At 45.8% G+C, this 16,642-nt stretch overlaps 1 protein-coding gene and 1 pseudogene across 1 annotated transcript; one reads left to right on the forward strand and one right to left on the reverse strand.

Moving 5' to 3' along the window:
- Nucleotides 1–3,147: 3,147 nt before the first annotated feature.
- On the reverse strand, nucleotides 3,148–3,696 carry LOC134184774 (uncharacterized). The gene has a single exon (XM_062652520.1). The coding sequence runs from the start codon at nucleotides 3,694–3,696 to the stop codon at nucleotides 3,148–3,150; it is 549 nt and encodes a 182-aa protein (XP_062508504.1).
- Nucleotides 3,697–9,906: 6,210 nt separating this feature from the next.
- Nucleotides 9,907–13,887, forward strand: LOC134184775 (uncharacterized; annotated as a pseudogene).
- The last annotated feature ends 2,755 nt before the right edge of the window (nucleotides 13,888–16,642 follow it).

The following is a 16,642-nucleotide window of genomic DNA, read 5'->3' on the forward strand; positions in this document are numbered from 1 at the left end:
TCATTGTCAACCCTCATTTGTAACTGTTTACTGTGTGTGAGGTCTTTATCATTCTTGTTTAGTGTACCCTAACAGATCGATTTACAAAGTGTAACCCCTCAACTGGAATAAAAATATAAAATTTCGTAGTATTTACTCACAGGACTACTAAAAATGCATAGTAAGCTGTACAAGTTCAGTTAAATGTCAGCTAACATGACCTGTAGACTGTATGATCTAACAGTTGTGTTGATGATAAGAGACAGTAATGCATATGACCTTGATCTAGTGACTATTCATGTGGCAGGTGTTCTCACCTCACTATCATGACATTTATGTCAGTGGCTACACCAATAAGTCTGACAATCATTAATTAATTAAAGTTACTTCTTCTGTTTAAGATAAGATCTCGGTGGCTAATTAATATTAATAAAATGCCGCGCTGTTATTAATTCCTGGGGAAACCCCTGTTTTCCGTTGGTAATTAAGGCTATTTTTGCTGATTACGTACAACATGCCTGTCTGTAAAACTCTCCAGATGCATGTATGTGCTTCTTCGCTTATGCATTGCCCGCCACTGGCACTGCCGCATCGGCCGACGGCCCGCTACAGCCACAAGCGGCGTTGCCATATCTACATATGCGCTTTTCATTTTTTTGCTGACCACTGCTGGCACTGCGCCCCCGTCTGCCGACGGTTCCGCAAAAGCTACCAGCCCAGTCGCTTTACCCTGTCTGCTCTGCGGAGCTCGATTTACTACATACGGTGTACAAACGGAACCTCCGCTTTACAGATACCCGCCCTCAAGGCCATCCGGGACCTCGCCTGTCCACAGATAAAAATGTCCACGATCACCTGCCCTTACCGTGCACGGCGGCGACCGCTTCCTGCGCACAAGTAGAAGTGCAAACGAATGGCTCCACCCATTTCATTCCCTCTGTACGCACGCAAAGGAACACCGCTGCATACAGACCTCCGGCCCATCTACGACATCGCGCACGAATAGCCATTCACGCTCGGTGCGTACAGCTCAAACCCCTCTGCGAAATCGAGAGCTATGCTATCTGCATATCGTCTCAACATACGTGCAACCTGCATGTTGGTGCAATGACATACTCACCAGTCGCTACCAGACCTGGACCAGCCGTCCGGCCACAGAATGGGACCGTCTGCTGATCGTGCGTGAGCCAACCTGACTGGCACCAGCCCCTGGACCAGCCGTCCCGCCACACAATGGAGACCGCCTGCTGATCGTGCGTGAGCAAACCTGACTAGTGCCGGCCCTGCCCCGGCCTGGACCAGCCGTCCCGGCACAGAATGTGACCGCCTGCTGATCGTGCGTGAGCCAACCTGACTAGTGCCGGCCCTGCCCCAGAATTGGACCGCCTACTGATCGTGCGTGAGTCAACCTGACTAGCACCAGCTCTGTTCCAGCCGTCCCGCCACACAAAGGGGACCGCCTGCTGATCCTGCGTGAGCAAACCTGACTAGTGCCGACCCTGCCCCGGCCTGGACCAGCCGTCCAACCACAGAATGGGAACGCTTGCTGATCGTGCGCGAGCCAACCTGACTAGCATCGGCCCTGAACCATCCGTCCTTCCACACAAAAGGGGGCCGCCTGCTGATCCTGCGTGAGCAAACCTGACTAGTGCCGTCTCTGCCCCAGCCTGGACCAGCCGTCCCGCCACAGAATGGGACCGCCTGCTGATCGTGCGTGAGCCAACCTGACTAGCACCGGACCTGCGCCAGACGTGGACCAGCCGTCCAGCCACAGATTGGGACCGTCTGCTGATCGTGTTAATGCCAACCCCGAATACCGCTGGTCCTGCGCTAAACACCGCGGGTGGTTTCACAATAGCCACTCAGCCCTGACATCACGCTCAGTACATGACACCAATTTTTTAGCTACCTATATACATATAGTATACCTACAGTCGTCCGCCGCTGATGGCTGCCTGTCTCCCGAGCCGCTCCACAGGCCGTCCGGAAACCTGCCTTTCCGGATCATGCAACGCCTTCACCAATGACAGTACTGCCGGCCACGTGGCCACGCAACGGCCATTTTTTTAGTAAATTAACCATGCCGACACTAACGCACGCACCCACCATAACTGACACCTCTGAACACACTCCCCTTCCAGCTATACAAGTCCTAGGCGCTGGCTAAACGTACGACCGGCGAATTACTCTCGACAAACATGCAGTATTTGACTACGTCGGGCAGACGGCTACATGAACAATAAAGACGCCCCGAGTGATGACGCATTGAGTCCACCGCGCAAACTCCGCGACCGCCTTTCTCGCCGTTTTGGTCATCAGCACCTGCAGCTGCTGATTAGACAGCACGTGCCCACCCTGGGCGTCATCTGAAGCTGCAGTGTGATGTTGCTCTGCCGTCCAAGAGAAACCGACACGGAGACTGCTCGCTCGCGCGTAAACCGAAGTGAGGTAGCTAAGCCATGCAGCATTCTCGACTTCTTGCAATGTGCTTGTTTGCATCAGCGCTACACTTGACACGCCACGCCCACAACAGCTACCCCTGTCTCATTGCAACCAGCTAGCTGCTCATACGCCCTATACGCTGCAACCGCTGCAACAAATATCTTCGCTACAACCAGGTACGCTGTCGCGCGCTGTGCGCCACCCGCTCGCGCGCGATATCCTCCCCGGATATAAGCGATCACGTGGCACCAAAAAGCGCGAAAAACACCGCGCCGGCAGAAACAGCACGCGAAATTGAGATGATTCGCAACCACCGAAAAAAACCGAGTCATCTACCTGCTGTTTCTTGAGCAGGCGACCTGCCAGTGGTGAATCCAGCGGCCCTGGCTGTCTCCGTCACGAGTGCGAACTTGCTCTGTTGATATTCTCCCTTTTGACTACTCGTCGTCTGCCATGAACGGAACGAAACGAAACACACGCGCTCTGAAGTCCGTTCAAAGAATGGAGAGCCCGTGGAAAAATTCCCGTATCTCGGTAAGTAGGCCCCCTACACCGTTGCTACACATATCATTCGAAAGCACGTGACTAGGTGGAGTCAGATCTCTGGACAAATTAACTCTATAGATCCTGTGTTTGTAGATACAGCATATTTCCTGAAAGAGACTCCTCCCATGCATTACCGACAAAGAATACCGCCAGTAAATGACACCCACGACACTAATTGTACTAATCATTGTTATAATACTCGTCGTCTCCTAGCAGGATCTCTTCACTGTCTGAAGAGTCCTCTGCACCTACTTCTATAACTAGACTTTCTACTGCTTGTTCTACCACGCCGTCTGATGTTCTGTAGTGGTTTTTCACTTTCTGGATAACGTGGTCGACACACTTCTTCCATTTAACCGCCGTCACGTTTTCAATGCCTTCTCTGGCCAGTTGTTCGATGGCTCTCATTGTAAAATCCTTGTTGTGGTCTGCAGCGTATCCTTTGACTTGCGCCCATACCAGTTCTATAGGATTCAGTTCACAATGGCCCACCGGAAGTCTGAGGACATCGTGACCTGCATCATTAAAGAGAACGTCAGTGAGGTACTTCGTTTGTGGGTTGGTTGCCTTTAGTAGCATGAACAACTCAGATTTCAGGCGTTGCTTATCGTAGGTAATACTGTGCTTGTCCAGGTACACCATTATATCATTTTTCGTGCTGCTCTTGGTGGGCACTTTCTCAACAACACCATTGTGGTACTTGGCGTTGTCAAGGATAATGACTGACATGGGCGGACAGTGAGGCAACAGCTGTTTTTGGTACCATTCCATAAAATGCTTGGTATTCATTTCATCGTGGTAATCCCCGCTTCCCTTCTTACCCCTGAAAATGAGAGCTGCGTTGGGAATCCAGCCGTGCTCACTGCCAGCGTGGAGAACGATGAGTCTACCACCTTTTCCTGATGGCACTCGGATACCTCCTCTGCCATCATAGTCTAGCCAGCAACGTTCATGGGTATGATGGGCGTTCAACCAGGTTTCATCCAGGTAGACTATCGTTCTATTGTCGGAACGGAAAGTTTGTATTTTTCTCAGGTAATCGTGTCTCGCTGCAATTATTCTATGCTGCTCATACAATGAAACCTGTTTGTTTCGTCGCTTGTAGCGAAACCCCATCCGCCTGACAGTGGCATACAACGTTGTCCTCCCAAATGGATACTCAACGTCTTCTTGCAAGGCCAACAGAAGTTTCTCCATGGTAGGCAGTTCACCGCTGGTGTAGAATCTGTGTATTCTACGACGAATAACGCCTTCTAAGAAGTTATCCGTTTCTTGCTGTGCTGCTCCTGACCCTGATTTTCTACCCAGCTTTGCTGGACTGCTGACAAACCCTTGTGATCTCATTTCACTTCCAACTCGCTTCACAGACGCAGGTGACACTTGCAGAGCTTCTGCAGTTCGCTTGATTACGTTGCCAAAGAGAATCGGCGCTCCTGTGGTCTTCTCACGTTCAAAGAACTCTTTCACGCTCGCTATCATACCTTTGTGTGAGCTTCTGAAAGCTGTTTGTGGTTGTCTCTTTCTCTTTTTTTGTTGAGTAGCAGGAAATTCACTACCAGATGAATGATCAGAAGGAAGTTGTAGGTCAGCTGATCGTGATGATGTTGAACTTTCAGGAACGTCGGAAGCAGCCATATGGGCGACGAGGACGCGAATGACAGAAAATTGTTGAACTATAGCGTACAGGATAGACCCAGACGTACTAAAGTAAATAGTAGGCAGCGAGGGCTGGGTAGCAACCATTGCTCTAATCGCTCGTTAAACGATTGTTAGTATTACAATACAGGATGATAGCAATATTTTTGCGTCCGCCCTAATTGTCTTATCTATTAACCACATTTCCCACGGGCTCTCCATTCTTTGAACGAACCTTAGGACGCTTGCTGCGCTGTGGCGCGCCGGATAGTCGCTGGCGACGCGCATGCTCCTTTCAACGCAAGCCCCTCGTGAGTCCGCCGTGCGCGTGCGCTCAGCAGCGCATCTCCAGACGAGTTCAACTACGTTTAACTGGTTAATTAAACTCCATCTAACAACTTCATCCCAGTCATCGTCTAGCTCCCTCTCAGTCACCGTGCGAAATACAGCGACGCAAGCTTTCCTTTCTTCTGCTTCCTTCTTCTTCTTTTCAATTAGTGCTCTCCTTTCTTCTGCTTCCTTCTTCTTCTTTTTAGTCCTTGTGCGGAAGTTCGTAGCGTGTCATTTCATTTTACCCCTGGGTATGCCAAGGTTTTCTATTCTCTGATTCTAGAGTGTTGGACTTTTCCTGGCGTTTGTTTTTACAATTGCAACACCCGCAAACATCCGTGCATCCAAAACCGGAATCAAAACATAAACATGCACATTGGTAGCTTGTAAAAATGGCATATCGACGCCTCACATCGTTCCATAACGTCGTCACGGCAGGGCAATGAGTTTCCTAAACCAGACATTGCCAGCCGCACAGAATTCAATTCTTTTGTTGTATAAGGTGGAAAGTGGCTCGTTTACCTTTCCCTGTAAACATGACGTAGTATCGCACCCAGAAAATGCACAAGATCTTAATTAACCTAAGGTGTTTGCAATTGCTCTTAAATCAATAATTTGTCTACGTTTTTGGTACCAGTCGACCACAATAATCTGGCATCAATAGAGAATGAATGTAGATTTCAATGACTGTGACATCAGTGTCTGGCGATGATATCACGAAAGTCTGCGCTTGACCACCTTCCGTCGAGCATGCATGTTTGGCATGAACAAACATTCTCGTGTCAGCCTCTTTGTGATCACATATAAGAGCTGGTTCACGAAACCAGTGCGTTCGAATTCCATCCTCTGACATTATCCGGTTCCACAAAGCTACGCTGTTCCACAATGACAGCGGTACTTGCACTACGCTGCACTAGTATACCATTAGTACACAGTGGGTGGTTCTCTTTCCAGACAACGTCTCTTCTAGGATATCATTATTGTCGAAGCGAATGACTGCAAGTCGACCAAGTTAAGTGTTACTGGGAATGTATGACATAAACTCTCTCCTCAAGTAGTTGTTTTGCTACTGCCGTATCAACTTCGTCCAGCTGTGTGCGCGAAGTACAATGTCCGAACTTGTTCACCATGAGATGACGAATTGCAGTGGATAAAGCGATATGATGTGGCGCTTTGACTCGACCGTTGTGTGTTGCCTAGACTACACCCAAGCAAAAGACATTACTAATCGATGAATCCGTGCATCAATCTCCACTCGGGATGAGTGTTCGACGTAAAAATCAAACGCAGTTTTCCCTCCAACTAGAATCCACTCTAGAAAATTGTACAAATCGCTAGGAATTCTAATGTCCTCTTCTGTGACGTCAACGGCCCTGGATAGCCAAGCCATTTCGTTTTTTAGATTGAGCACAGATGAACGCAGATTCATGGCTGCGTGATACAATTCCGCAGATGGTGTGACAGAGTGTGTAACAGCAAGCGAAGCTGAAGAAACCGAGGATGCTCCAGATTCTAGTTTCCAGATACCGAAGACGACTCTAGGAGAGCTTGAAGCATTTCTCCAGTTCTAAGGTCTGACGCATATACCACCTCTCCTTCGGTCTAATTTTTCAAGCACCAAAATGACAAACGTTCTCCTAAGCGCGGTCTCAACAGTCTTTCAGGTTTTCTGTCCAATATGTAGGATTCGAGATTGCTTCTGAAAATACATCTCGCAATATCTCGGTACGAATAACCTGTCGACGCTCTAGTATGCGTGTGTTGCACAATGCTGGTGACTACACTAAATGCCTCGGTGTCGGCTGCCGTAATTTCGTGTTCAGATTCTGATGTGCAAGCATCACCATAGTCGTCAGCAGGAACTGTCTAATGGGTTATTTTTGTAAAACAGACGTAGCAAGATCGGTGGTATTTAACTTCATTGGCATAGATATCTCCTTGTAATGCTAATAGCAAACGTTCATCTCTGTGTAGTTGTGCGGAGTTTGTAAGGCGATTGGCACCGGTGTCCAATTCACAGGAAACGAGACGACTTTTCGTTCGTTTTTGTTTGCTGGTATTTTTTTGACAAATAATACAAAACCTGTAGTCGGTAGCTGGAAAAGCGCTTCGAACGTGTCTTGTGTTGTCACTGCGAGATTGAGCCGACGAAGGTATTGCCTCTTTCACTGCTGAGGACTCTGCTTGCTTGCGACGGAGGAGACGCAATACATTAGTTTTATCCGTGTAGTCTTGGTAACACCGACGGTGGTAGCCTCCTGTAGGAGAATCGTCTGAAGAACTGTGGTTTCTAGACAAAAATTCGTACGTGGGATCGCCATCTCCTCTTACACGCGATCCTTCGTGTAGTTTTTCCCAACTGCGATGCGAAAATTGTATAATGGGATCAGATGATGCATTTTCAACAGTATGACAGAGACAATAATCCCAGTCAAGACAAACCACCTTTGAGCTTGAAGCAAGAGATACAGAACGAGCCACTTCGATATCACTCTCCTCCAGTCGTTCAGAGTCCATATCCGACATTATGTAACAACCTTTACTGACTGCTTGACGGTGTTGTGTACAGAGAAGGCAACGCGACAACAACAACGATAAACTCTAGTAGTACAGTAGTAGTAGTCTAATCACAACCAACCCAGATCATGTGTCAGTATAAATGCGCTTTTTATTACTATAATATACTACTGTCAACTGCTGTTGCGAAACCACTACTTCACTACATCATGCAGCATTCTACTTCCGTGTCACGCGCATCCATGCAGGTTGAGTTATTCTCGGTCATTTAAACCCGCGTGTTGAGCCGGGTTGAGTCATTCTTATCCGGTTCATTCATTTACACCCACGTGTTGAGTCATCTTCATCATGGTGAGTCAGCTAAGTCCGGGCACATTTCTACTATGTGCGCTGTAGCTAACGCCGCGAAAGAAACCCAGATATGTCCAAAACGTGAAGCTAGCGAGTTGATAATTACATCAGTCGAAAGCTCATAACGAGACGATTTCAGATCAGTCGTTGCAAAGTCGAATTGCATTTACATAACAATGGAATTGCTCTAACAACACTACGAATACGGTCTGGGTACACGAGGCCAAACCGACAACTTTTAATACGTTATACCGGAAACGTCGCACGCTTCCCAGACTGCCAACATCGAAATTATTTAGTAGTCACACCAGCTCTACCAGCTGGCATCAACAAACCTTGGTATACCGGAGGAGTGAAACGAAGTTCCTAGCGAAGCTTCCTACGAGTTTCCGCACAAGGACTATTTCTCTCCTTTCTTCGAGCTAGATCTGCTTCCTTCTTCTTCTTTTTAAGCAATGTTCTAATCTTTTCTTTTTCACTTTCCATGGCAACACAACCGTACGAATTAAAAATGTTAGAATAAAATGTTAAACTACAACTGTATACCCACTTTTTGTGCCTAGTTTCGGATTCCACCGATATGCTTTCTCCTCACATCGCTTTTCCTCTTTCTCCTCGACTCACCTCTGCCAGTGCCGCTTGCGCTTGCAGTTTCAGACATTAATATATACTCACACTTCAATGAGTTAACAATATATATACTTACAATAATGCAGCTGCGTAATTACCCGTCAGTCGCCAGATCAATTAAATGCGGTCACTACACGGGATGAGCAGTGACAGATTCGTTCGCTCGCCGCTTACAAAGCAGCACCTGAACAGAACAAGGCGGATTCACGTGCCAGGTACCGAGCTGACTCAATCAAGCGACGTGCCGTCTCGCGGATTCGTTCGCTCGCCGCATACAAAGCAGCACCTGAACGCAAGAAAGCAGATTCCCGTGCTAGGTATGCACAATATGTAGCTGAGCCTAGAAATGACGTTCGACAGGTTTACATCAACCAAATTGAGTGCAACTTGCGGCATGACGCTGGAGCAAAGATTCACTAGCAAGAGTATTGAAACAACGAGCTGTCACTGCACCTGCAGCTAAAGCTAAAATATTAGCTAGAGTTGCCTATAAAGTAGCCGCTAGACGACTAGTTAGCAAATCCTTAGAGTTGCGCAAGGACCATGCTACCACGTTGATGAAGATGACTAACCATATAAAGAAATTAAAAAATCAATGGAAAACCTGATTTTGGGGAATGTGGTCATACTGTGTCCTCTGAACCATACTTTTATGATTTGGCTTACCAAATAACAGAAAGGAATGCTACCATACCTGTTAATGAAACTGGCCAATGTATAGTTGCTGAACAACTAGTCACAACGTGTAAAGACGCGTCTACAGATAAAGGTGTAATGCGATGGAAGTGTACTAGCGAGTGTAAAACTGTAAGTCTAGCAGAAGTAGATGCCATTGTCAAACTTTTGCAAACCTTTAAAACACCAATGGATCAAGTGCGAATTGCCTTAGACTCATGGGACCGTGGATGTCCTAATGGGCACTACTATGTCAAAGTACTAGACACAGAAACCTTCGGTGACTTTGGCACTATTCGCCGTCGAGGTCATCCTCTGGTTTGTTTCAATGACGGGGGATGTGACAGCAAAATTCGGATTCTCCGAGCAGCTTCCACCCATTATCCAAAGTTGAGAACATTTTTGCACTATTTACATAATGCAATTAGAAGCCATGTCACTGTTAGGGAGATAGACCAGTTTCTGGGGGCTGGTAATTTCTGTGTCCTTATGCAAATGTGCGAAGTTGAAACTTTCGAATGTCTGCTATGCGATCGCGAATGGAGGAATTTAGAAGCTACCGATACTGAACCTACATTCAGCGAGTCACGGCTACTTGTGGCCAATGCAATCTTGATCAATGATTACGAGAAACAGCTACTTGATGACCCAGACCATGTTTGCTGCAGCAGTGAACGCCTTCACCGGAGAAAATCGGTATCAAAGCTGCTCGTTTCAGGTAATCTCGGCAGCATCGTGTGGCCTAAGTTGAAAGCGTTTATATTGCAGAATAACGAAACTGAAGAGACAGATACTCTGTTTATGTGCACTTTCTGCAAGAGTCGGATTACTAACGATACAATGCCGCCGCGTTGTGTTCTCAACGGCTTGCAATCAGTTACAGTACCTGCAGAATTAGCGAAATTAGATTCTCTAAGCTTGCAACTTCTTCAGCGGGCAAAGTTCTTTCAGACGGTAGTACGCCTTGGCACATACACTGGAAAAGTGTCCACGTCCAACGCCCTTAGAGCATGTAGGGGTGTCATGTTTTATCTTCCTTTGCTTCTAGCGAAGACCCTTGACACTCTAGACAAGGTTGAAGACAGCAACATTCTACTACCGTTAAACTGCAGTTTACCTGAACCTGAGTTGTACGTAATAGTCAATGGTAAGCCCACTAAAGCAGGAGTATTGTGGCGTACTCTAGTCAATGTTAATTCTTTAAAACAAGTCATACAAAAACTTAAGGAGATAAATTGGCTTTACAAGAATGTAGCTGTTCAATCTATAGACGAGGCAACAAGAAAAGTCATGGCAATATCTAACAATGCTACGAACACAATGTTGGAAAAAGCTTCCACAGATGACATTGCTGGGTTTCAGCATTATACCATCAGAAATCTGAACAGCAAGCTCAACAGTGGGTCAGACTTGGAGCAATACAAAATCTTGTCTGCAACGGAACAGGGCATTGATAATCGTTTGAAACATCTCGATGTCATGTGCTTTCCAGCCCTCTTTTCCACTGGCGAATTTGGTGAGTTCCATCCCCGCAAGACAAACTTGCTCCGAGCGAGTATGTCAAATCGCTATTATTGAATAAGGACTCCCGTTTCAGGAAAGAACCACAATACGTTTTTTTATTTGCTGTGGCACAAAGAGATGCGGGAACTTAAGTCTGGTGTGTACAACACGTTAAAGTCTACCAAACGACAGGCAGCGCCTGTCAGAACACTTTTGGACATGGTAGATTCCTCTGATGAACACCTGGAATCCAGTTTGTCCACTGTCCTTCAGTCGTTGCGAGGTACAAAGCAATTCTGGTTTCTAAAGAAGAGTGATGTCAGACGCATGATACGAGAGTTTGGGTCGCCAACACTATTTCTCACTTTGAGTTGCGCCGAGTATGAAAATGCAGAAATCTCCAGCTACCTCAGAAAGGTGAACAAAGTCCCCTCTAGCTACGACATAGGAAAACTCTGCACCGAAGATCCGATATCGGTGTCTAGGAAATTTTGTATCATGTTCCAGGCTTTCTTTACCACCGTCTTAAAGAGGGGTGAAGTGTTAGGTACAATAGACCATTTCTATTGGAAAAAAGAGTATCAAGCGCGAGGAGCTCCACACTACCATATTCTCTCATGGATACGCGATATGCACCTGTCATCGGGCAAGACGATCCCCAGAAAGTATTAGACTGGATACAGGAGAGAATCACCCGTCACATTCCTGACAAAGTATCGAATCCCGAGCTGCACGCGTTGGTCACTCGGTACCAAATACACAAGTGCTCTCCGTATTGCAAACGCACGCAAAAGCTAGGTAGCACCTTTGTTACAAGGTGCAGGTTTCCTAGAAATGTTTGCCAAACGATATCTTTAAATTGTGTGGAAGACTCACTCAAGTCTCGTAAAAAGATTTACAATTTGCCACGCAAATAATCAGAAGTCAGGGTAAATGATTACAGTCCTTTGCTTCTATTGCTGTGGAGGGCCAACATCGACCTTCAGTATGTGGCAGAATCATCGCTTGCAATAGCCCTCTATGTCAGCGGCTATGTTACTAAAGCTGAAAGAAGCAACATGCAAGACATCTGGTATGAAGTCAGTGAAAATCAGAGCGTCTACAGCCGGCTTTGGAGTTTTGGCGTACGCAGTTCGAGCTCACGAGAGTGCGGACTCTACGAGGCCAGCGACCTGTTGCTTGGTCACCACCTTACGGAGAAGTCTGACAACGTCAAGTGGATAGACGTCTCCATGCCAAACAAAAGGAGTCACAGATTAAAGAATTACAAAGATCTCACTGCCATGGCCGATCTTGATCCTAACTCTAACACCGTATGCGAGGAAAACCTATTAGACACATACTATCCTTGAAGACCAGTTCAACTGGAAGATCTATGATTGTACGACTTAGTCGCTAACTACAACTGCTACGGCAAAGAACGCAACGGAGACAGAAAGTATCGGAAGCTCACCAAACCTCGACTTGTTAATCACAGGCTCTTTGATCCCAACAAAGAAGAACAACGAGAACCCTACTATTACTCGTTGCTGCTTTTGTTCGTTCCTTTCAGGAATGAATCGAAGTTGCTTCGCGAAGACGAAACGGCTGAACAATGCTTTCATAGACTGTTGGGGAACCACAGTCAATGCAATGCTCACCACAGCAAGCTGCAGAAGCTGGTGGATGCTCAGGTCAACGTTGTGATACTCAACAAAGTTAGAGATAGTGAAGAAGAAGTCAGTAGACTAGACAATGAGCCACAGCTCATTGGTCAAGCTAAGTCTCCAATGAATGATCTGCTTGAAATAACCGTCAAGTTAAACAGCACGCTAACACTAGACGAGAGAGTAAAAATGTTAAATGTTGATCACAAACGTGTGTTTGACCGGGTAGGAACTCATCTAATTCATCAACAGTAACATGAATCATGTTTGTGCAACTGCGATGTGCAGCTGACCCTGCTTCGAATGTTCTTGAGTGGCGTCGGAGGTACGGGCAAGTCGTTTCTTATACAGACCATTCGAGCACCGGTACGGCACTTGTGGCCATCTGCTGATCTGACTTGCGCAGTTGCAGCGCCCACTGATTTAGCCACCTTCAACGTAGGTGGAATGACTATTCACAGCCTTTTGCAGCTGCCTATCGAACACGAGGGCAAGACCTGTAATTACTGGGCAATTTCAAAAGCTTCTCAGAGGGTGATGAAAACTACGCTTCGCGATGTCAAAATGATCATAATTGACGAGATCTCAATGGTGTCCAGTCTTACTTTGGCATATATTCACTTGAGACTAGAGGAGATATTCGCAACCGGCGACTGGTTCGGTTCTAAAAACGTCCTCTTTGTTGGAGACCTTCTTCAATTACAGCCGGTCAACGGATGTCCAGTGTTTCAAAAGGTTAGCAAAATCTGATATCTCTCAAATTAGGATGTGCAGCGTCTGTTAACATTTGGAAAGATACAGTCGTGTACGACGAGCTCACCATCAATGAGCGACAATGCAAAGACCAACAGTTTTCGACGATGTTAGACAGTGAGCGTTGTGGTCGTCCAACAGACGAAACTATCAGAATTCTAGAAAGCAGAGTAATCAAAATGTCTACTGCGGATATGTTTGTCCATCTCCAACAATGCGGACACACGCCACTGTGCCTGTTTCCAATAAAAAAGCATGTGACGAATTTAACAGCGCAATGATTACTAGTCTTCCTTCCGAAATCCAAACTTTGTCGTGTACGGACGAAGTCGATGAAACTGCCAGCAAAAGCAACTGGACTAAAAGAGCAGCGGAGCAGCTAGATAAGCTAAACAACAACTGCAACAGGACTGCCGGTCTAGAAGCTAAACTTCTACTAGCCGTGGGGGCGCGAGTCATGCTGCGACGCAATATGGACACAAAAGCTGGACTAGTAAACGGTGCCATATGTACGGTCACTTCTATTTCAGCAGTCACCGTGACTGTTAAGTTTGACCACATATCTGCGCCTTACGACGTACAACGGGTTAAGAGCAAATTTATGATCATGAAAAACTTCTTTGTATACAGAAAGCAATTTTCTCTCATTCTGGCATATGCGATTACAATTCATAAGTGTCAGGGATTGTCGCTAGACACTGCCATCGTAGACCTCTCGGATCAAGTCTTCGCTCCCGGAATGGCCTACGTAGCGTTGTCCAGATTGCGATCGCTATCCGGGTTACACCTAGCTGCGTTCCGTCGCAAATCTATCATGGTCAACGTACCCAGCCTCAAAGAAATCAATAGACTCAGACAAACTTACCAAAAATATCTCTAAATGTATCAAATTCCCAAAACCAGCGGAAACATTACGCTCACTGGTACTGTAAAACAAGACGAGCCGAAACCAAAGAGGCCACGTCTCGCCACTACATTGTGTTCTGCAAAGCAGAAGCAAATCCCCAATGCAGCAGAAGAGCCTACACGCAAAAAACATGACACAGTCAATCGGAAACCACATTATGCAAATCAGAATGTGCCGAAACATCAGACATCATAGTCACTAGTAATACTGTCAATTTGAGACAACAACGTGTATGGCTATTCAAGTTCTACACTGTAGATAAACAATGGCAGCTAAAAGTATGTGCCACCTTAGGTCCGCGTTTTGTGGGAACTAACATACTGCAACCAGGCGGTCCATACGTCGTTCTAACACCACCAGACCCCTCTACAATAATACCTATCAAAGGAGGTGGCAACTGCTTATTCCGTTGTTTTGCATACATGATATGTGATTCAGAAAGTCAACACATGGCAGTACGTAAACCTATCCTAAACCACATGGTGCACATTGCCCATTTATTATTATTCCGCCACATTCCCAACAGAATATCAAACATTCAGCAATACATAACAGAAATCGGTATGGACACAGAATCAACCTGGAGCACCGACATTGAAATTTTGACTCTAGACCATTTGCTGCAAACTTGTGTGTTCTCCTACAACGTACAACAGCATAATTGGCAAAGAATGAGTCCTGCTACTATAGACCGGTCTATTACTGAAGACACCACTGAAATGTCAATGTACATTAATTATCGTGATATGGTTCACTTCGAAGTTGTGCGAAGCTGCATACCCGATTGTTATACTGTCTAAAAATGTCACCTGGAAAGAAATACCGTAGCTAAACTGGGATGTGCAGCATCTAATTACAGCCTGGAATTCGTGGCCTAGGGGGGCGGGGCGGGGGCGGAACAGAGAGTGCAACCTCCACGTGGTCTGTCCTGGAGTTTTGAACATGAAAGTATTCTCACATGTTCAAAATGCTAAGCACTCCGTTTACTAAAACTGTCATTTTCATCTAAAAATGTATGAAACAAGTCCAAAAATATATGAAACAAGTCCAAAACATTTTGAGAAAATGATGGGTATGCACTTATGTCATTTATGCCCATCTCCTATATCACACTCTTTTACCTATATCGCTTGCAGCAGTTGTGAATGTGATGTAGGAGATGGGCATAAATGACATAAGTACATACCCATCCCTACATACCCATCATTTTCTCAAAATGTTTTTGGACTTGTACTAATAATACTAGTAATGTCTGTTTTAATTAATTAAATGTTTCAGAAGAAACTGATCCAACATTTGAATGGGCATTAAATTTGGGTGGACATTTAATTTGGGCATGGCAGACCTTTCGCCGAAATTAAATTTATGCCGAACATTTACGAAATTAGAGTAGCCTCACTGAAAAATCACCTAAATCTTGAACATAGACGCCGAGTTCTTTCCTAGACCAGTCACGTTTGAGTATAACTCTAGTTATTAATCCTTGTTACTGTTGGATTAACAAAGCTCAGTCTTTAATTAATTGACTTGGTTTACTCCCTAGGGCCTAGGGATGGCGAATTTTTTTGGGCCCACTTCCTTTAGTACCCGGATAACCGTCCCGTATACGCGTAATCTGCACGTGCCATAAGCCCGTCCTTCACGTGCCGGCTTTACGTAATCCGCGCCAACTCCAATCAAAAGTGCGTTAGTCCCGCCTGTTTCTTTCGCGCTCTTTTCGATTTCGCGACATGTTTTGCCAAGTTTTTGAGCTCTTTTCTTACGACATTCAAGGGCAGGTTAGATAGTGAAGCCGTACTTATGCACACGTACATGAGACTCAATCTACACTCCATCACGTGTCTACTTCTTTTTCAATGCATCTAGGTCCGCTAGACACCTAAACAGGCTAGATTGTACGAGACTGGCCTTTCCCAATGTGAGTCCAGAGAAGGGCCAGCTCATCACTGTGCCCAAAGCCACTCACTTTAGCGACCCACACAGTAACCCAATGATGCCCAGTGAGTATGCCTGCAGAAATCTGGCTGGAAGAATCAATGAGCAGGCTGGAGACAACACTCAAGCCGGTGCATTCCTATTTGGCGTATTCAATCTTGAAGGAATTAGAGAGTTCCAAGCAATACATGAAGCCAACTCCATTGCCTCCCAGGTATATGTACGTGAATTTTACTAGCAATACATGAAGCCAACTCCATTGCCTCCCAGGTATATGTACGTGAATTTTACTAATTAACCGTAATTCGCTAAAGCACACTTGAAGCAGTATGCAAGAGTTACGAAATGCAACATTGTACACACACAACTACAAACAGGTTGTTATTTGACTTGCTACTCAGTACTGATTTGCCACAGATTGTTAGCAGTGCTCAGTATACACTTAGCTTATTATATATGTGGTTGTGTGTGTGTGTGTGTGTGTGTGTGTGTGTGTGTGTGTGTGTGTGTGTGTGTGTGTGTGTGTGTGTGTGTGTGTGTGTGTGTGTGTGTGTGTGTGTGTGTGTGTATTTATATTATTATATCCAACCGGTAATGACTATAACTGGTTAGAATTGAATTATACAGCATCGTAAACTGGTAAACAAACGTCACAGCTGTTGCACTAGCAGCTTGAATAGTGGCATGATTTGCCGGACACTACTTTGACATGCCATTCATTGATCCAACCTTCCAAATATATGCAATCTTCTTCACATGTCCTACACACAATGCAAAATATTAAGCATAGCAT

The sequence above is a fragment of the Corticium candelabrum genome, chromosome 9 (assembly GCF_963422355.1).
Source record: "Corticium candelabrum chromosome 9, ooCorCand1.1, whole genome shotgun sequence".
NCBI classification, from domain to species: Eukaryota; Metazoa; Porifera; class Homoscleromorpha; order Homosclerophorida; family Plakinidae; genus Corticium; species Corticium candelabrum.

What these genes read in the sequence shown, in the direction of transcription:
- LOC134184774 (XM_062652520.1), bottom strand. Translation starts at nt 3,696, where the DNA reads ATGTCAGTCATTATCCTTGACAACGCCAAGTACCACAATGGTGTTGTT.